Source organism: Pteronotus mesoamericanus, unplaced genomic scaffold (assembly GCF_021234165.1).
Source record: "Pteronotus mesoamericanus isolate MK-2021 breed Mesoamerican mustached bat unplaced genomic scaffold, CSHL_Meso_final contig_347, whole genome shotgun sequence".
NCBI classification, from domain to species: Eukaryota; Metazoa; Chordata; class Mammalia; order Chiroptera; family Mormoopidae; genus Pteronotus; species Pteronotus mesoamericanus.
The window spans coordinates 14,681,733-14,703,466 of NW_026555137.1; the positions used below are offsets into that span (position 1 = coordinate 14,681,733).

A 21,734-nucleotide genomic window follows, 5' to 3' on the forward strand; every position below is an offset into this window, starting at 1 on the left:
TTCATTTAGCTCTCTTTCTGGGGATTCCTCCTTTCCCTTCGATTGGGAGGTGTTTCTTTGTCTTCCTATTATTTGTGAGACTCTTCTTTTTTGCTTCTGCTTCTTAAGTTGATCTGTCTTGATTTCCTGACTTCGTGGTATGAACTTCTATTGTAGGAGACTGCTGTTTTTTTCTTTTTGGATCTGCCTCTGATGATGTCAGATGTTGACCCTGCCTGACCTTAGGCAGTCTGTTCGAGACTTCCAGGAATCCACTGTCTGAGGCTGTCTCCTTCAGCTGTTAATCTAGTCACTCTGCACTCAGCAATCAGGTTTTAGTACCACCAAGCCAGGGCAGAGTCCCTCCTGGGGGCGGGGCTATGGTGTTCTCTCATGCTATTGAGGCTCAGGGGTGTGGTCTGCCTTAGTAAGATGGCTGCAGCCATATGGGGGATGACTCAGCACCGGGATCCCGCCAGCTACTCTCTCAGTTCTCTCCCCAAAGACTCCTTCCCCAGTCTCTCCTCAGGTGTGTCTAGCCTACTTTGCCCCCGCCTTTGCCGGAGACCAGGGTAAGTGGCTATAAATAAAAATGTATGTGTTGGCCCTTTAAATGGCTCTTTGTGCCTCCAGCCTCCTGTCTCTGGCAGGGAGCAACCCTGCCACTTTTCGCAGCTGCTGTTATCTGTGTCCTTTTGGGCTCGGGGGCTGTAGGCTGGAGATCCCCTCTTATGGTTTAGACCCCACTCTTCTCAGGGGGATCCAACTGGCCGTTTCAATATCCATCTGGTGCTCCCTCCTGTGGGTACCCTGCCCGCCTTCTCAGGTCTGTACTGCACTCCTTAACAGTTAGATTGCACTAAAGCTGATTCTTCTGTCTGTCCGAGGTTATAAGGCTCCTCCCTTGCTATTGTTCAGTTGTTTGTGCCAGGTGATTTCTCCACAATTTAGTTGTAATTCCAGATTGGTCCTGGGAGGAGGTCAGTGTGACTTCCATTCACTCCTGCGCCCTCTTCAGGTGGGCCCCATCTCATCACAGGATCCCATAAATGCAGAGGACCTTTCCTGAGTCATGTGACCACAGAAGACTGGTCAGAGAGATGCAGCATTTTGGCTTTGAAGATGGGGGAAGGGGGCCACAAACTGCGAAAAGTGATATTCTCCCCAGAGCCTCCAGAAAAGGAACACAGCACTGGTGATACTTTAATTTTAGCCCAGTGAGAGCCAGGTCAAACTTTTGACCTACAGAACAGCAAAGTGATACATGTCTGTTGTTCAAACCACTTAGTGCATAGTAATTTGCAACTGCAGCAATAGAAAACAAAAACACTGTACATATCTAAATTCAGGAAAATGAAAGTAAGGTATTTTTGTTTGTTTTTATAAAAGTTACCTTGGGGGAAGAAAGAGACTTGAAAAACTTAAAATCACATTCCACTTCAAAGGCCTTGGGAGGTGTACGTTTGAAAAGCAAAGACATTGAGCTCATTTTCTGCCATCTGCATATAAATATACAAGAAACACTGTGAAGTACATACCCACACGTTGTATTCTCTGCCTACTAAACAAATACTCATTCTATTTTTCTTTACCTGGGTCCCCAAATTCTTTGGGTCCCATGGCACCAGCCCTGATAGTGCCCTGACTTAAGTCTGCACTTGCCTTATTCCATTGGTTTTCCCAGATTTCCCTTCAGGTAAATGAGAGATTTCTACTAGGCCTGAACTTTCTATGTAGTTCAATTCATGAATAGCCACTGGGAATAAAATACTGTATGGTAGGGATGAGGAACCGAGGGTGCAAAACCAATGCTTGCTATTTCTATGACTCAGGGAAGCTTCTGCTAATGTTAAAACTTACTTATGCATATGTAAAAGCCATAACAAAGCATTAAAAACATTTAAAAACAATAACTACCCCCATGAGCATCTGAGACTTCAACCTGTCCAAAACTAAACTCATTGTCTTTTTGTTTTTTCTTTCAATTTTCTTTTGTTCGGTTTCAGACGTACAGCTCAGTGGTTAGACAGTTGTTTACACTGCTGTTTTCCTCAGACCTCTTTTCCTCCTGTGCATTCTGTCACAGTGACATCAGTTAAGTTTAAAATCCTTATGTTGTCCCATTAGAAAAGCTCATTTTGCTTTAGTATTTATAGACTTTTCTTGCTTTATCTTCTACCACGTCCTCCCAACTCGCTCACTGTTTTGTGCCTTTGCTTAGGAAATTGCCTCTTTGGTCTTCTTTGTCTGGATAAGTCTTGTTTCCACCTGTGGGGTTATCTTAAGAATTAATATTCTCAGCAGTACTATTATGCTAAATTATAGATTTTTGCGCACCCTTCTACTAGATTGCAAAATTATTGAAAAGTTTTGAGTTTTTCACCTCTGAATTCCCCATGTCCAGCACAGTGTGACAGTACATAATAGTTTAATTCTTGTCTGCTCTCTAAAGGACACCCAGTGGTCTTACCTTTGCCGGTCAAATACCAGAGGATATCTGTATTTTTGTTTATTCTCTGTGAACTTGCTTTCTTCCTTTATTTCTATGGGATACTCATTAACATCACAAGGCAAAATGAAATCACTTGTCTGCAATAGGTCAAAGGCCCTTTGCTGTCCAAAATACCCGCAGTAATGACCATCGAAGGCGTGCCAGAGCCTGAGGAAAGGCAAAAGTAGGAAGAATAAACTAACTGGAATTCTGTTAAGGATCAGATTTTTATTGGTTCATCAGGGATTTTAAACTTGAGTCTAGGACTCTCCCTAGTAAATATATGGAGCTAATCAAACATTAACATATTATCAGTTAGAATTCTAATCTACAACAATTTTGGGAAATGTCCGTTTGCATCTGTATTGATATCCTCTCATTAAAGCTAGAAAATAAGGAAGCGATCTCCCCCGGTATAACACTGCTCGTTTAAGCTCATCACAACTCAGGAGGACTGACAGCGGATTTAGTTAAATTATGTCTTGACTGGGCTGTGTCTCAGCTGTCTACTTTCTGCATCAGCATCAGTAGAACCTGGGGGAAGAGAGACCCACTGACGCTTTTACTATGACCAAAACACTCTCAACATCCATCCATGATTCTTACCATTGTGGAAACACCATACTAATTTTTACAACCGAGTTCTGAAATAGGATGGCAAAAGAACTGGTTCTTCATCCATAGGCACTATTCCACCATCAGTTCACTCCAAAAGGTCCCTCTCAATAGTCCACATGGTTTAAAGCAGCAATTTTCCATCACTTTGCTGCAAGAATTTTTAAAACATGCACTGCCTGACTATTTAGTCAGGGGCACTGACCTCTTTTCCCTCAGACTGTCAAATTAAAAAATAGCAGCCAATGCAACAATAGCCATCCAGTATAAATAAATCAAAATTGTACCCATTCTTTTTGTCAGGTTGGCAAAAACATATTTTTCAGTGTACTGCAGAATTTTAGTAATTAGTTTATGTGTGCCATGAGATGAAAGAGGTTGATAATCGCTGGTTTAAAGCGTACAGAATGTTATTAGCAGGAGCAGATGCCCTGTGTCTAATGGAAAGGTAAAATAGTATTTGGAAGATCTTCCTTTTATGCTGACTTCAACTTCAGAGCAGCAAATGATAGGAACAATCATCCTATGCCTGAGGCAATGACCCGGGGAAAAAGATAAGCTAAATGACCTAACAGGAGGTTCCACCCAGTCCAAGTGGTAGCCCGGATTCAAGCGGAAGCCACTGCAGGAGAGGTACCCAGTCAGGGCACCCCACACCCGACAGTGTTCTGAGGTGACTGATCCTACTGCTCAGCCTGATGTCCTTGGCCTCTGCTACTAACCCTCAGCCCTTTCTACCCTGTGTCCTGGAGTGAAACCTTGTCATGCTTTCTCCTATTATAAAATTATAATCTTTTTGACAAACACATTTGCAGTGTTAGAACTGCTTACTCCTTTAGAAAGCGGCAGCTCCTATTGGCAAAAGGATGTGGCTTGGTTATGAAGAGCAGTTATTCTGAGATAACTATTAATAGAGCTTGGTTTTTACAACTATCTAGGAAGATCTCCATGTGTAAGAATCATAAAAGTAGTTTCTCCATGTCAAGGGTAACTGGTTTGAGCAGGGGCTGCTTGTAACAACAGAGGTGTGCACACACATGTGATGTATACGTGTACATGTGTGTGTATTACAATCGCCAATTAATACTTCAGAGGTCAAGCAGCTGAAAATAAGCTGGAGCAGAGACTCAAGGGACGGAGTTGTGACAACCATCTATAATTATGTAATGTCATGTTCTTAATTTTTCCTCATTCTTACAGAGGAAGCAGTTCTGTTGGCCCCAAAAGAAGAACTTATCCCCACAGATTGATCTTGAACCCAACATTTCTATAAGTTCTCCATCCTTTCACATTCTAAATATTTTCCTCTTTTAGTGACTCCTCTTTCAGAAAATGGCTAATTGTATATGCCAGGAGTCACTCTTACCATCTATCGCTTACCCTCTCTTTCAGTTAAAGTTCACATCAGGATCTCACATTCTAGATGGTTCCCCAATCCAAAATATTTATCTGTGGCGCTGCTGCCTCTCCCCTTGCCCAAGCCAAGATAGATACTCACCACAGACACCTAACAGGTTTCTGCACCCCTACTTTTGCTGCTCTAAAATCCATTCCCCATGCATTATTTTTTTTGTTAAATTCTTTATTTTTAAAATTAATTAATTTTTAATTGAGGTAACATTGGCTAACAACATTATATAAATTTCAGGTATACAACATTATACTTCAATATCGGTCCCATTCAGTTAGTTACCTTTTTGTTTTGTTGATAATTTTCTTTGCTGTGCAAAAGTTTTTAAATTTATTTTTAATTTTATTTTTACTGAATTAACTGGGGTGGCATTGGGTAATAAAATTATATAGGTTTCAAGTATACAATTCTATAATACATCATCTGTATATTGTGTTGTGTAGATTGATGTAGTCCCATTTGTTTATTTTTGTTTTTGTTTCCCTTGACTTCAAGTGGTAATAGTTATAAATTCTTTAATTTATTTTAAACTCTCTAATATACTTTGAAGCCTCTCTATCTCTTTCGATGTTACCGAACTTTCTTCCCGTAAGAGGATAATTCATTACCATAATTTTAAGACATTTTAATATGCAGCAATTTGTCTCAATAAATGTCATGACATTTCTATTCATATTTATATATTTGTGTTTTTAGTATTTTGTGCATGTATATTTAGCATTATCTAGGCAATTAAAAACAAGTAGGCTATACTTGGTGACTACAGTTAATAATACTATATTGCATATTTGAAAGTTGCTAAGAGATTAGGTCTTCAAAGTCTTCATCACAAGAAAAATTTTTGGTAACTATGTATGGTGATGGATGTCAACTAGACCTGATGTTAACTATACTTATTGTGGTGATCATTTCACAATATATACAAATATCAAATCTTTCTGTTGTACACCTGTAACTAATGTTACTTGCCAATTATACCTTAAGAAAAAAGGAAGCTAGTCCTGAAGGGATACCCTCTAGAGAATGCAATTGACCACAGTCCTAGCGTAAACCATTTCCGTCCGCTCCAATTGCAGCCCTGTGCTGACCCTTCTGAATCAGGCGAGGCAACCATGAAAGAAAATAAAGTCGGTTTTGCAAAATCAATCCCATTGTCATTGAACCAATGAGGTCACTTAAAATTTTCTCAATATTCATTTTCCTTTCCTATGATTTTTTTAATGACTGCTAATCCTGTGGTCTTCCCTGGGCTTGGGCTTATCTCTTTGAGCTAGCCGTCTTGCTTAATTCCTTGAAATAAGTCTACAAAAACACTCACTGAAAGTATTTAGTCTTTCTAAGATAAATGAGCATGGTATCTTACTTCCTTGGACAGGGAAAACAATTCCAAGTCAATGGCCATCTTCTCAAAGCCGTTTTGTGCCACGTTTACTTATTTATTTTACTCAGTTAATCAAGATTGCACGTAGGCTATGTCCTTAAACTGTAACTTAATATCTTTTCCTCCCACACTCAAAACCCTGAAGTCACAGTGTGAAAGTCCCTACCTTACTGAGCCATCGATGGAGGCAGTTAGCACCACTTGTTTGTCTTCTACATAGATTACTTGACGGATTTCTAAGGAATGAGCACGCCACGCAAGCAGCTGTTTGAATTTCTAGAGGGCAAAATAAAGCATATATCTTGGAATAAGTATGTATGATCAAAATTCAATCTTTAGCAAAACTATGAATCATTAAAGAGCCCACCTTATAGGCGGACGGTGTGGGGATATGTGGAAGATGATGATGTCCCTACACCAATTAGCTCTGTCTTGCTTTTAAGGTACCAAAAATTCCATTATTATTATTATTATTATTATTATTATTATTATTATTATTATTATTTATCCTTACCTGAGGATATTTTTTTCATTGCTTTTAGAGAGAGAGGAAGGGAGAGAGAGAGGAAGAGAAAGAGAAATATTGATGTGAGAGAGGAACGTGGACTGGTTGCCTTCCATACACGCCTAGACCAGGGACCGTACACACCAGGACCAGGTATCAAACCCACAACCTAGGTATGTGTGCTGACTGGAATCAAACCTGCAATCTATCAGTTATGAGACAATGCTCCAAACAACTGAGCCACACCAGTCATGGCCCCAAAATTCCATTTTTAGATATTTATTAATCTACACAGATCCCTGAAAGAGAAAGTACCTTATGCATTTAGCTGCTTATTTAATTGAGGATTAGCAATTCATTTAGTTGAAAATTATTGGCAGACTAGATGAAAAAATAGAATAGCCTTATGCTAAAGGTTGTGGGGGAACCCAGAGTGAATATAATCAGGAGCTGGAGGTAGCACAGTTGAAAGGTGGAGACTGAAGAGGAGATTGGCAAAATTTGTCTATTTCCAAATTTTATCCAGATATAGCCTTGGCTATTTTGTTCCTTTTTTTTCTTTTTTGGGGGGTGGGGGTGGGGATGGGCTATGTATAATAACTACATTCCCCAAGGAATTAACAAAAGAAATTTGCCCAGCTCATTCTTTTTCAAAGACATCATGATGCTTGATTGGCACATGCCTTCAGGGTGCGGTTTATTCTCAAGTCTAGAGCTCTAAATGGGCCACGGAAGCCATTCTAAATTGTGTGAACTTGAGTGTCAACTGAGGAGTGACGCTTGCTCTGCAGGCACATTTTCATAGAGTACGTTCCTTCTGTCATTGATGAACACAGACTAAGACCTTACTTCTTCCTGGGTCCTCTACTTAGGAGCATTTGGCAGCTTAGAGGTCTCCTATGGAGCTCCCATCGTTTACATGTTAAGAAAGGTTGGGCTCAATTCCTCTGGAATTACTTGGCCTTCTGATTTAATTCCCTGTGGTTCCGCTTAGAGATCCAGGCTGAAATCTGTAGTCTCCTACTTCTTGTTGTCTGCAAGCTGTTTAAGAACATCTGGTCACCCAAGGGCCCCTTCCCTGCCTTGATGGGGACTTTTAAGGCCAGCGTTTCTCTAATATGAACCACATCTATAGTAAGAAATACATTTTCCTTCATGACACAGGAAACACATACCTGTACATGCATCTGAAGTGAATTTCAGTATCTTTCACAAAAGGATACTTAACCTTATTATGGGTAATTCACACTGATACTGTCTAGTCTATGCCATTGCATTTAATTCCACTTTATTTTTTTCTGTTTTTATGAAAATACTACTGTTTTCCACTCATTAAATTGATTTTATAAACCCCTAGTGGGTTATAACTTATAATTAGAAAGACACTGCTCTAAGATTTATTTGTATGCATGTTTATACAACATATTTATGATTTTATTTCTGTGGACAGATTTTCACTATTCCATCTCTTAGAATATCTGTACCCCATGGAGTGTCTTTGTAACATAATGGTTCAAGAGAACTAGATTAACCTCTGATTTATAGACTTACATATTAAGTTTTCATTGTAGTTGTGATCTATAACTAAATCTGATTTAATGTATGACATATATTAGTTTTTGTAATAATGAGGCATCTTATAACCAGATTCTGTTGTATTTTTATAAATAGTCATGTAAACATTGGAAAATCACATTGTTCAAATACAGAAAAGATTGAAATGAGGTTGAATGGGGAAACATAATAAGGTAATAAAATAAATTCTCTTCATTTAAATTGGTAGAAATGCTTTAAAATCAATTCCATTATTCTTCAAATTCAATATTAGCATAAAACTTTGTTTGAAATATTTTGTCTGAATTTTGAAGGGTCTTGGTTCCTAGTTTATAGAAAATCCATTTGCAAAAATCCTATTTTTCCTGTCAAAATTAATAATAGACTATTGATAATCATCACAAATAGGAGAAAACCATTTAATAATCTTCTGCCTACGCACGGCTCAGCTCATAGCATGCCTTGGTCATAGGACATTTATAGCTGTTGATGAATGAAACGCTGTGCTTCATAAGTTGAACCTTATTGTTTTCCATTCGGTACCAGGACTCGGAGCTCCGAGTACACATGGCGAGAGGATTGGGTTAGGGGACAAGAGCTCTGGTTCTGACCCTGACCCATCAGTAACCGTCCAGGCCATCACAGGGAAGCCACTCTCCAACTTCTCTGCAAAGTCGAGATAATCCCACGAAAGCTAAATGCCTGAATGTCATAAAGATGATCATGAATTCTTGGAAACAACAATGACAAAATCCACCATAGATAAAATGATATTATATTCTAAACAATAATGTTGTAAAAATGCTATGCAAAGAATCCAATTCTAACTCTATTGCCACCTATAATTCAAAAATAAAACATTACTATTTAAGTTAACATTTAGCTTTTGGATTTGAAGTGCTAGCTTAAAGGAAAATAAACCTATGCTAAAATGGTGCTTCCTTGCTGTACTCCTTAATTAGTTTTAAGTCTTTATAATATATGCATATATTTGTATATCCAAATACATAGAAGTGCATATTTATATGGTTATAAAATAAGGAAATGTTGACATTTACATTATATTAACACTAAAAATAGAATATGTATGTTTGAATTATAAGAAGAGTTTAGACTAGATGTGAGAAAGAGTTTCTGAAAATAATAATAGTTGAACACAAGGTTAGGCTTGCAAGAATGGTTTTATGGAATTTTTCTATGAAGGTATATAAGATATAAAAACTGACTGTGGAGGACTAGATGATGTATGAATTCTCTAAAGCTCTGGGTTTCCACATAGATTCTCACAAATAAGTCACAACATGAAGTAGATGCAAAGTGACCAGTGGCTGGCCCACTCATTCACTCATCTCCTTTCCACCAGTGGACCATTGTTATTTGTCATGCAGGGTAAGTTTCAGTCATAGTATATACAGCTAGAGAATAGAGAGCCTTATCTTGTATTTCTATCTTCTTTGTGATGTCTAGCACAGGGAAATGCTCAATAAATATGCACAGATTCCCTAATTAAAGTAAAATTAAAGTTCTTACCTTTTCATCATGAGGTGGATCCAGGAAGGAACCAATACTGCAAAGGATAACATGTCCTTCTGTATAAAATTTAAACATTGTAATATTTAATTGGGTATTCTGTTGTCTAAGTAAATACTACCCAGACTGCTAAAATATTGTGATTCAGGCATTTATAATGGTAAATAAAATCAGAGAAACCAGAAATGAAAGAAGACATTTCATATCAACTTTTTTAAAAAAGTAGAGATTCTTTTTTGTATCTGGCTAAGTAAGTCATAATGAGGTTGCCTTAGACACTCAAAATCAAAGTTCTTCAAGACATCAGGGTAGATGGAAAAAAAATGAATACACCATGACCAAATGGAGCCTGAACTGTTATGGAGATAATCATCCTACAATCCAAATGATAGTTACAACAACTAGAAGCTATTTTAACAAAAGAACAAAATTTTCCTGATCTTAGGTTTCCCTACTATTCTGCTATGACCAGAAATGGTGTTATATAAACTATGGAGATTGATGGATAAATAAATGTAAGAAGTCAAGAATAAGAATATCAAACTATAAAAGGGTTGGTAGTGGGTAATAAAACCAGATAAAATAAAGATAACCTTAAGTAAATGTTGTAAATCTCCTGATACTATTGAATGCAAATACAATTTCTATAATTTCCAGAAGATTCAAATAATTGTTGATATAAAAATGGTTTGTTGTGACTTTCATAAAAAACTTTTGAAATAAAAAAAGTTCCTAAGAGAAAAGATATAAAATTTAAATATTAATGTAATAGCAGTATCTGAATGCAAATCTCAAGATTACATTAGCAAATGATAAGTAGGGGGTGTGCAGAAAAAAGAGAAAGGCAAAGTGGATTAAGCTTTTTGTTTAACTGCACGGGTGCTATTTCAGTCTAAATTCTAGAAAATTGGTTAATTTTTTTTTAGAAAAAATTTAAAGGTAAGCACTGGTAAAATTAAAAACTGTATGTATGCATTCATGTACATTTACATATACATAATCTGTAAACACATGGGAGAGAGGAAGTGAGAGAAATTTGCAATTAATTCAAATAGCAGAAGAAAGAAAATAGAAAGGAAGCATCCAAAAAAGAATAGCATACATGAAAGGATTAAGACCAACTATGTGAGTTAAAACAATAAATATAAAATAAAGTCTCCTTTTGAAAACAATAATTCCTTTCCTCTCTGTTCATGCCACCAATCCCTTTAAGGATGAAGGTTAACACAACACAACCCTTTCAAGATTAAAAATGAAAACTTTACATTCTTCCCAATATGTAAGGTATGGGTAGTCCTATACCCAACTTAAAGATGGAAGAAAGAGTGTTTCGCTGTAAGGGAAGAGCTAGGAAGAAAATAGGTTATTTTCATGGGAGCAGGGAGACAGCGGGGGGAAAAAAGCAATGAATAGTAACTACAATTTTAGGAATTAAAAAGTAAGCATGTAGTGCATTGTAAAATGCATCAACATTAAAACGAAATAAATGTACAGAATTAAATATTAGTAACCATAATAAATATTACCAAATTGAATCCAGAAAATGAAAAGGAAGACAGGTTCTTTTCACATCATTCATATTTCTATTTATTCAGCAAGCTATTCACAACCCTCCCAACACTCCCTCAGGCTTGAGCATCCCTCTTATTCTTTTGCATCAACATATGTCACACATTTTCCTATATTCCTTTTTATATCTTGTAGTTTAAGACACCTGTGGCCAACTGCAGGAGGGCAATGACTCACCGACATTGCCGGTCAGTAGTATCCTGGTGCAGGAATCAGTACACAGTGAGGTCAGAGAAATGGCAGGATGTCTTGTCATAGGTAGCATGTCTTTCAGCAGCCTTCCCTGCGTAAAGTGTAATAACAAATTCTATAAAGTAGTCATACAAGATAGTGGAGTTGAGTTCCTCTCTCTAAAACAGTATCTCTACTGCTGAAACGCGATTCTATTTGTAATAAAAGTAATTTGAAACTCTCCATAGGAACTGATATTCTTGAAAGTAAATATTCATAAAGGTGAAGACAACTATTAATGATAAGCATCTACACTCTATTATAGATCATTTCTACATTTGGGGGTTGTTTCTTGTACGTCTCGTGACACTTTTCATGCAGTTCCTCTAACCGGTTTTATATTCTTTTAAACATTCTTTTCAGGGTTTAAGTGTATCTCACTTGTTTTAAACAGGAATATTGTGTTTGCCTTCTTAGAAATACCTAGTTTTGAATGTTCATGCCAGATGAGAGGCTGTAAGAGATTTAAATTGAGCAGATCAGTTTTCAGCGCTTAGTATGTCAATGTCAGGAGAAACTTCCAGATGCATCGCCTCGCTTGGAGAATAAATATCCAAACTTGAGAAGACAGAATTTGAATCTGCTGCTCATTCCTGGAGATTTGCTTGGATATCATCTTTTTTCCTCCTAATTCTCTCACTCACTTATTTCTCTATCAACAAAAGAGGCGTTGCTCCAATGCTAAGATGATCTCAGGGAAAGTTATTGTTACACTATTTTGTATTTTCAAACCAAGAGTTTCCCCTAATAAGCCAGGATCTGTGGACTGGAGGTTCTATCCAGCATGGCAACACTGCCCTGTGTTGATGGATTCCACTACATACCCCGACAAAAACGTTGCTTTTTTCCTGGGTTTCCCTCTAGAAAGGAGCCTTCGGAGTGGTACCCTCGCCCTTGCCTCCCTGACTTCCCTGTTTTCATGACCAGTCTGCTCAGCATCCTCTCTTCCATCAGCCCCTGTCCTCCAGCTCAAAGTCCACCCACCTTCCACCCCAGGCCATTTATAACAAAAGCTCCTAGTAAATGCAAGTTTTGTTTTGTTTTTCATGTGAAATGCCTAAGGACACCAAATACGATGCAATAACTTCTAATAGTTTGGATAACTAAAACTTTAGGGATATTCAACATTTCGGTAGTCTTATGTTAAAACAATACATCATTAGCATCCTCTAAAATTAAATATGCAATAAAATATTTAGCTGCATGTACTCCTAGCTCAATTTAAAGAAAAGAAAGACGTGAAATAGTTCACTTGGCGGTTTTGATGATTTGATCTCTTGAGTTACAAAACTGGCCTATTTTAATGTTTGAATGGCATTTTCAGGGAGCAGACTGCAAAGCTAGCAATTTGGCTAGAAGGTTAAAAAATATGAAAATTGCATGTTATACGGAACCATAGAAGGCTAAGGTTCACTTTCTGGTCCTCCTCTTCTTTCCCATCTTCTGCTATTCCAGGTAGCTGCCGGGCCTCCTCACCTCTATCGTCCATAAGCGCAGGTGCCCGTCGTCATGAGCGGTGACCAGGAGCGGCGGCTGAGTCTCCGTCACACAGGCACCTCCAGGGTGTTTTATGTCCACTGGCTTTGGCTCCCCCACAGCGCCATCTGTTTGCTCACCTGCTGGGAAATTAGTGAGCATCCATGGTCTTGGCAGTACTTGGAATTTAAACTTTTATAGAACGCAAAACAGGAGACAACTAGAAAATACTGAAAACGACACATTCTTTCCCTAGAATTTTTTCATTTTTAAGCCCAGAGAAGAATTTCAGTCAGGGCAGAGAACAACACAAACATTAACAAATGGAATCCTGCCCTACCAGAAAAACCAAAAGAGCTTATTTTTGGTCCTCTTGCAAAGCCTTTTCATTGTGCATAAGAGCTGAAATTATATTAGCATCCAGTTTAGGTCTTGCACACACAGAATGGCTTATGCATCTAGTCTAAGTTTTAGGAAAATGGCTAGAGATTAAGAAGCTCAGTAATATTTTGGGTTTCTAAAACCTAGAATTAGTATTTAAAAAGGTATCATCATAATGAAAATGCTACCTTGTAGAGGCCGAATCCTATAGCTCCTCAACATGTAGTCACAAAAAGGATATATGTTCATGTTCTATCACCTAAACTTCCTATTGCAAAGGAATCGCTTTATTACAAGAAAGAGAGGTGATTTTATACTGACCTTTAGACTCACTGTCATGTATGCTCTGTTTGCTTCCCTGAATTACGGGAGAGAAAGAAGATATTTCTATAACATTGTAAGGAAATGAGATACACTGGGTCAGTAGATTCTTCAGATAGGTCATACATTTCTGAGCATGAAAATTATTTTTGAGGCAATTCTTTGAAATCTGTATTGCAGAGATTTTCACGTTGATAAAGTGGGTACTTGTAACACTATATTTCCCTAGTGGCTCAAATCTAGCATCATAACGAGAGTAATTAAATGCCTAATGCCTGTCATGTTCTTGGTGTACAGTGTTCCAAGTTCTATTAACAACCACGCAAGTTAGGCTTATTACTCCATTTTTACTGATGAAGAAATGGAAGGTCAGAGATTAAGTGTTGTGTGTAAAGCTAATCAGATGAGGGAATCATTTGGATTCAAGTTAAAGTCTGACTCTTACATCCTTATGTTTATTCTTTCTACTATGCCAGTGGTTTTAAAACAATGTTTGCAGCAAAAACTTCCCTTTAAACAAAATCCTAACCAGAAGTGTAATGTGTAAATGTGTAAAGCTGGAACAAAAAATGCAATTTGAAAACCACACATTACATTTTGTTGTCTCTTCCCCCATAGAATGTGTGTAATACTTTTTATCCAAAGAGTTAGTCTAAAATTGTTTTACACATGTATAAGTAGAATATGTGATTTATTTTATTCATGATTATGTATTGATTATTTCCAGATAGGAAAGCCTTCAAAAACAGGGAAAAAAGGGAAAAACAGTTTAGGCATTGCTTTCTAAGGAAAAAAACCAGACGTTTCACATAAACTCATACACAGAGAATTTTTCACCTTTACTTTCTATCAAAGGAAGAGCTCAAATGCAACAGATTATTATTTTGGACCAACCATATGGGGTGTCACAGGAAGACCCACTCTCCCTGTCCCTTGCTTACCTTGCTGCTCTGGGGACCCTTACTAGACCCACGTTGGGATGAAGAGCATATGGAATCCTGACTTGATTGCCTACAAGGAGAGGGAGGAAGCCCAATGAGGAGAAGTTAAGATAGTCTACGGTACTCAAAGGGTGCTCTGCTCCATGTTAGCTTCAGTTGACTCCTTCTTTCATCCTCTGTAGATACGGAACCACTCACTTACAAAACAAAGCTTGCCCGGCATCTCGTGTAACAAAGGCTCATTTGTCTGGCATGAGTGGAGACTATCGGGGAGCCTCAAGAATCAAGGTTCACTGCTGGCTGGTCTGGGAACTAAAATTTCTGCCCTGTCCCGCGGCTAAGGCTAGATGTAGTTCCAGAGGCTCTGATGCTGATGTGGTGGGAGCGGGGTGCTGGTGCTGGTGGCGGTCCTGAGTAGCCTGACAACTTCTGCTCTGCCCTGTCCAGGTCTGGCCTCGTCCTGACCTTCCATGCTTCTGGAACATGCTGAGATGTGCCTTGGGGTTCTGGTGCAAGCAGACCCAGAACACGTCCTCAAATTATTCTCAGAATAAGGAAATTTCCAGCCAAGAGGGAGAGAAGGTATTGTTATATTCTGGCTCATGACTGGGTGACCCAAAGCTAGCACAGAGGTGTTTATCATGGCCTACGGACTAAAAATCAGAGCTCTCATGCAAATATAAAGAGAAGAAAATATCTTTTCTCAGATATACAAACAATGACCTGCTCTCAGAAATGGATGAAGATGGCTCAGTTTTAGTGGATGTCCCGTGACACTTGCTGCCGTGTGATTGGTCATAGTGGCCTTGCATATCCCATCTGCTTCACATCCGTGCCCATCGAGTTTGACGTTGGCTACATGTGTGGTCAAGTGAGCATTTTCCCTCTTTGCTACTGTTGTAAGGAGTGCAGTGAGACTGACAGAGATAGGGAAATTAGATCTCCACACAGCAAGTCAGATCCCTGGGGACCACCCACTATGAAAGACAGGGTCAGTGAAGAAGGCTGAAACTAAGTTGTCTGCCCAATTTGTCTCCCCTTAACTGTATTTCTCTGCTCTGCTTTAATTTCAGTTGATTTCTTCTTTCATCCTCTGTAGACACTGAACCATTTCCCTAAAAGTACAAAGTTACCTTGCACATTCAGGGGAACGGAAGAGGAACAGTATGTCATTAATTCTAAAGCATTTGGAATCCAAGTCAGGATTTTCTGTAAGGCAATTTTCAGGTCTGTATCTGGAAAGAAGCATACATGTACATAATAAATATTTAAAAATTAGGTAATGTACATTACTTATATTACATATCCCATGCAGAGCTAATATCCCATGTAGCTCAAAAGCTGGTGAAAAGGACAGACTCAGACTAAGATTGGAAAGAGCAAAGAGTCCAGGTAGACCAGTAGTATGTAACACACTGTAACTAGAGAGGCAGAAATTTCCTTTGCATTTTTTTCTTTTCCCTTGTCCTCTCCCATTCTCTTTTCTCTTCCTTTATATCTCTTTCCTTCCTCCAAATGCTCAGATAGACTTGGTTTTATTATTATTCATTCACCAAGTTTCTTGACCACCTTGTACCTCAAAGTACAATATTACAAATTCCTTTGACATAGGGTGTTCACACATGGCCCTTGCTTTCTAGCCCGATTGTACAACATGGATTGTTTATTATTTGGAATCCAACCACAGCAAATAATACAATGTTATATTATTTCCTTTACAACTGATGGCAAGAACTTTTAGAAATGGATGGCAGGGAGAGGATAAAGTTTCTGGCCATAGTAGAAAGAAAATCTAATTGGTTGAGGTTTAGAATTGCATATGCCATGCCCTTGCTAGTATGGACCTGTAGTGAATTAGATGTGTTGGGGTGAGGAATGAGAAGGAAAATCCATCTGGAGTGCCTCTTGCCACTTGACTGTGGTGACTTAGTAGACAGTGGTGTCACTGGGAATATAGGAAGAGGAGTTTTTTGGGAGAGGAGTAGACTGGAATGAAGTTTGGGGCATGCGCGGCAATTACCAGATAATGTATGTTTGAAGCTCTGGGGGAGATTAGAGTTTAAAATTAGTATGCATGTTAAGTATTTGTTGAGGTTATAAATTTGGATAAGATAGCATGTGAAAGCAGATACTAAAATGAGAAGAGTAAAAGTTAAAGCACTTGAGAAGACAAATATTCAAGGCTCACCTTATTTACATTATTCTGGGATTTAGACACTTAGAACGTAGTCTCTTTATGCTCATAACTCCAAGAAACCTCGCTTGAGTGTATTTACCACTTTTATTTATTGCTTTTGCTTATTTGTTTGTTTGGATATTGAATGTTCCTTTGGCTCTTCTGTAGTACGTCTTATATTGTTTAAGGAAAAACTGCTACTTACATTTCTTTGACAGTGGATGTTACAAAATTCCATAAGATGATCACACCGTTTAAGGTTCCAGCAGCTATCAAATTATATCCTTCTACTTGGAAAAAATCAATGCAGTTCACTCGTGTAGTAACTGCAGGATCCTGAAGAAGGAAGGAAATCAACTCATGGAATCCAATTGTGAACACACTATCTAACCACAGTCCAATGCTATATTATACTTTGTTACTCTAGAATTCACTTAAAATGTCTTATGATTTTTTTAAAAAATTTATTAAAGTATAGTTGTCACACAATAGTATATTCATTTCAGTTGTACAACGTAGTGATTTGACATGTATATACTTACATTGTGATCACCGTAAACCTGAAAACCGTCTGTCGTGCAAAGCTATTATGAGGTTATTGACTATATCCCGTGTTACACATTGCATCCTCATGACTTCTTTATTTTATAGTTGAAGCTGAGTAATAGTACATTGAAGTTCATTATAATATTTTCTCTATTTTTGTGTGTGTTTGTAATATTCCAGAATAAAAAGGAAGAAAATCAAGAAATGAAACTCACATTAATACGTTGAGAAGAGGTTTCCTCAACTATCAGCGAAACATCTGGGAAAGGAATAGCCATGCTCCTGGCTTTAGCAGGTGACTTCAGGTGCACAACACGATTACCATCTTGTAGGACAGGTACCACATTAGGCAGCTCCCATGTCACCAAGAGAAAAACATTACCTTCTTTACCCTTTAACAGAAATCCAGTGAGTACATGAACAACTCAATTAACTATTTTATTTTGAGCTGTTGTAAGGATACAGAGAAAAATAGAATGTACCATGATATATCTACCACCCATTTTTGTCAAGTCTTAAGTTCTCTCTCTCTTTCCCTAATATAATTCCTCTCTCTTCTTCCCTCTCCAGTGGTAACTAGTAATCTGAATATGGTGGTAGTTATGGAAGTTTTAATATTTCTACATAAACAAATACATATATTCTACATATATATGTACATATATATAAACATTGCATTCAGGCTTTTAAACTTTTTATAAATGTTATTGAATTGTATAGATTCTTCTTCAACTTGCTTGCTTTTTAAATTTATATTTTTGAGATTTATACAAGTTACTACACAGAGCTCTAGTTCATTTATTTTTAACTGCTTTAAGGAATTGTATAAATATACTACAATTTATTTTTTCCTTAGTGATGGGTCAGCTTTTGGGTGCTTGTTTTTTTTTTTTTAATTTTTAAATTTTTTAAATCACCACCCAAGGACATGCTCATTGATCTTAGAGAGAGGGGAAGACAGGGAGAGACGGAGGGGGAGAAACATTGATGGAAAAGAAAAACATTGATCGGTTGCCCTTCATACGCACCCCGACTGGGGTCCAAACCGCAACTTGGGTATGAGCCCTGACGAGGAATCAAACCTGTAACCTTTCAGTTTAGGGGATGATGCTCCCATGAGCCACACCAGCCAGGGCTTCTGCTCCTTGCTTTTATGAACAACTGCTATAGCTTCTAGAGCAATGCCTTGAGCGGAATTATCAAGTTGTAAGATATGCACATATCAACTTTACTAGATATTACTAAGTGACTCTTCAAGGGAGTGCCATCTATTTCCACTCCCAGGAGTAGTAAGAGTTTTTCTTTCTTCATGATCTTGCCAACACTTGGTTTTACTTGATTTAATTTTTTGCCTATATGATGGGTTTGAAATGGGACATTTCAAAACTATTTTTAAAATTAATTATATTAATCATATTTTCTGAGTTAGTGAGGTGAACCTTTTTCTTAATGTGTTTGTGAGACATTTGGGTTTTCTTATCTGTCCTTTGTCCATTTTCATCTTGGGTTATTTGTTTTTCTTTTCGGTTTGTGGGATTTCTTTAGCTATTCTTGTTCTTACTCTTTTCTCAGTTACCTGGGATAAAGTGAGTGGTCTTTTCACACCATGTGACACCATGTCACCTGCTAAAACCAGGTAAACTACATTCCTGTCTTGTACACTTTACTGTTGTTTTTTCACTTTTTAAAAAAGAAAGGTGATTATTTTTAACTTGAATGTAGCAAAGATATTTTGTGATATCCCATCTGTGAAAATGTCAGCTCTTCATATTTTCATGTTGTTTTTTCTATGTCCTTTACTCTTTTCTCCCCAAAACTCTTGCATATGTTTGCTGAATTTATTTTAGGTGCCTCATATTTCCTTTGCTATTATAATATAATCATTTATTCTATCTCCTAGTTGATTATTATTGATGACATGCTATTAATTTTTGAATTGTGAGTTTTTATATGGGAATAAAGGCCAAATTTGTAAGGTTGAAAGCAGCTATGGCAAAGTGGAGAGAATATTGGTCTAAGTGTGAAGACAGCAAATTTCTAGCCTTAGATCTAGTGAGAGACTGAGCAAAGTACATGCCTTCTTTGGGTCTTGTTTTCCTTATTTGTAAAATGAGGACTTCAGCTACTTGTAAAAAAGACCAGGCGGTTGCACAAGCACTTTTCTGAAGCTTGAAAAAAATAAAATCAATGATATAAGTGCAGAAGAGACAGTATATTTCAAGCCATTAAGGACTGGTTTGTAGGCGTTAAAAATAAATACGTAAAACTTATGGGAACTCGGCCTCCGTACCTAACGCACTAGCAACAGCCCTTGAATGACTGAATGTGACCACAGAGGCAGCGTTTGCCTGTTTGTTGGTTCGTTTAGTGCAGCTGAGAGGCTGGAAAGATAGAGGTCAGGTGCTTCTTTCCTTCATGCCACTCCCAGCTCCGACTCCAGGGTGAACTACACTCCTGCCTGGGACACTTCTTGTTGTACACCTTACAAGAGATTTCTCTGATTTCTTTATGGGAAGAGTATACTCAACCAGGGAATTTTTTCACTTCTTTTTTCCCAGCAATCGGGCCATCAACAATCATCTTACTCTGTGCTAAACTCTTTTTTCCTCTGATCTTAGCGTTCAGAAGGCGGATGATGATGGTGGTGATTGAAAATGAGCCCTTGAGTTCTAGGCAGGGAAAGAGTCACTCAATAGGCAGAATAAATGATCTAGCCCTCACTTGAAATATGAAGAAGGCATTCTTCGGTGGTAACAGACTCACAGGAGAAAGAAAATAGCCTGCCTCCAACCTCCCGACACAGCCTTGAGCACACCGCATCACTAACCGAAACGTAAACAAAGCAATTTCGGTGACAATCTGAAAAAGTGACTTGAGCACCCCTACATGCACTGGGGACCCTCAGGGACAGAGAGGAACCACTGCTCCCTGTCCCTCTGTGCTCTTTGCTTGGACCTGGGCAAGGTTACTTAGGAGCATCGTCGGAAGGTTGGTGGGGAGATGCCATCCTTAACCGGCTGGCAAGAGAGGAGTCCAGTGAGGTTACCCACTCACTTAGTTGATTTTCCCAAGAAGAGCAGGGAGAGTATGAAGGTCAATGCGGGACTGCAAACCTGGATCATTTTGATCTTCCCGCTGCGCTCCAAGACGAGGAGCAAGGACTGCTGTTTTTCCGGCGCTTTCAGAAAAACCAGGCTTTTCACCCCGTTCTCTTCCTCCATCCAGTCCTTCCCTTTGTGCAGTGTTTTCATCTCCTGCCCGCTGTCGAAGTCCCAGATTTTAACTGTTCCTGAGAGCACACAGGAAAGACTTGGTGGGTAAAAAGAATTGGTAGCAAGCCTGGCTTTCATCTCAGTGAACATGGATCTCTTTGAAAGTTTTCTGCCGACAATTTATCCTCTATTTATTTCCTACAGACGTGAGTCTCCCCAGCCTTGCTGGGCACAAAGTATTATTTCTGTGTGCCTTGATTTGTCACAGGGCAGATAAAAACTAAACAGGACAGCACAATGTATTGAAATCGCAATAGTTTATTTTTTCTTTTTAAATTCAGGCTCTCCTGTCTGCGCTTTGTGTCTTAAATGGATCTTTTCTGCCTTTATTCTCCCATTGTTTTCAAGTTTGCTAAGTAATCCCCAATATCTACCAATTATTATTAACAGTAAATATCATCATTGCAGTAAAGTCACAGTTTTGAAGGTGCTGACATGTTTTAGGACTTTAGTTCTCACTGGGTAAGAGAAGGTTTCAGAGAATCCCAGCAGATAAGAAACTATCAAGCTTTGAGTTGTTTTGTTAATTACATGGGGAAAAAATACAAAAGGAGTGCTGAGCTTCTTTTTGCATTTGAAATTACAATCTCCTTTGAGTTAACTTCACTGCTTTAATTAAGGAATCTTGATCAAGGAGCCAGGAATGGTGATGAGCAGTGTAGTTGCTGGCTGCCTAGTTTGAGGTCAATACTCAGTAAAGAGAATTATAGGTCTTCACAGCGGTCACCTCAGGGCTAGATCCAGCAGACAGCCCCCTCAGCCCTTTGCCTCAGCCCCCTTAACTGTCAATATTTACAAGAACTCTAGATCTAGCACTAACAAATAGAAATACTACGCTTGCCTGAAAACAGTACCATCTCAGTCACGTTGAACTGCTTAATGCTTATGACCGATAATAGTTGGGCACATTGCTCAGAATTTCTGTGATGGCTAATTCTCACATTGTGCAGGGTGTGCTAAGAGCAGTGGACCGCTTTCTTACGAACTGTCCCACGTGGAGAGCAGCTGCATGCATTCCCACCCCATCAACTCAGCAGTCCCGATTTCATGTCATGTGCAGCCTTACCGGCTCACACTTTTAAAAATCAGACTTTTACATTAGGATGTTCACTCAAGGCACCGACTGCCTTACCAGTCTGCATTTATTTAGTAAATAGGCCTCCAGAATAAATGTATTCTGCAAAGTGCATGCATTTGGTCTAGATAAAGCGGTTCTTTCCCACAGTTCAGAGTGAGAGACAGTGAGAGGGGAGGCGGGCTGTAGTTCCCTAGTTCCTGGAAGTCCCCTGTGATGATCCCAGCACGAGGAACATCAAACAACACGGCACAGCCCGAACCTGACGTTCTTCCACGTG

General features: G+C 38.5%; 1 protein-coding gene across 1 annotated transcript in view; it reads right to left on the bottom strand.

Moving 5' to 3' along the window:
• WDR64 (WD repeat domain 64) overlaps window positions 1-21,734 on the bottom strand; it is a 67,468-nt gene that overhangs the window by 6,091 nt on the left and 39,643 nt on the right. The window contains exons 14-25 of the mRNA XM_054576474.1: window positions 20,221-20,396; window positions 17,323-17,499; window positions 16,767-16,897; window positions 15,519-15,620; window positions 14,386-14,455; window positions 13,445-13,481; window positions 12,743-12,882; window positions 11,213-11,318; window positions 9,467-9,525; window positions 6,044-6,153; window positions 2,450-2,638; window positions 1,373-1,478 (exon numbers count right to left, since the gene is read on the bottom strand). Of these exons, the coding sequence (XP_054432449.1) occupies window positions 1,373-1,478; window positions 2,450-2,638; window positions 6,044-6,153; window positions 9,467-9,525; window positions 11,213-11,318; window positions 12,743-12,882; window positions 13,445-13,481; window positions 14,386-14,455; window positions 15,519-15,620; window positions 16,767-16,897; window positions 17,323-17,499; window positions 20,221-20,396 (1,403 nt within the window). The remainder of the gene's footprint in view (window positions 1-1,372; window positions 1,479-2,449; window positions 2,639-6,043; window positions 6,154-9,466; window positions 9,526-11,212; window positions 11,319-12,742; window positions 12,883-13,444; window positions 13,482-14,385; window positions 14,456-15,518; window positions 15,621-16,766; window positions 16,898-17,322; window positions 17,500-20,220; window positions 20,397-21,734) is intronic.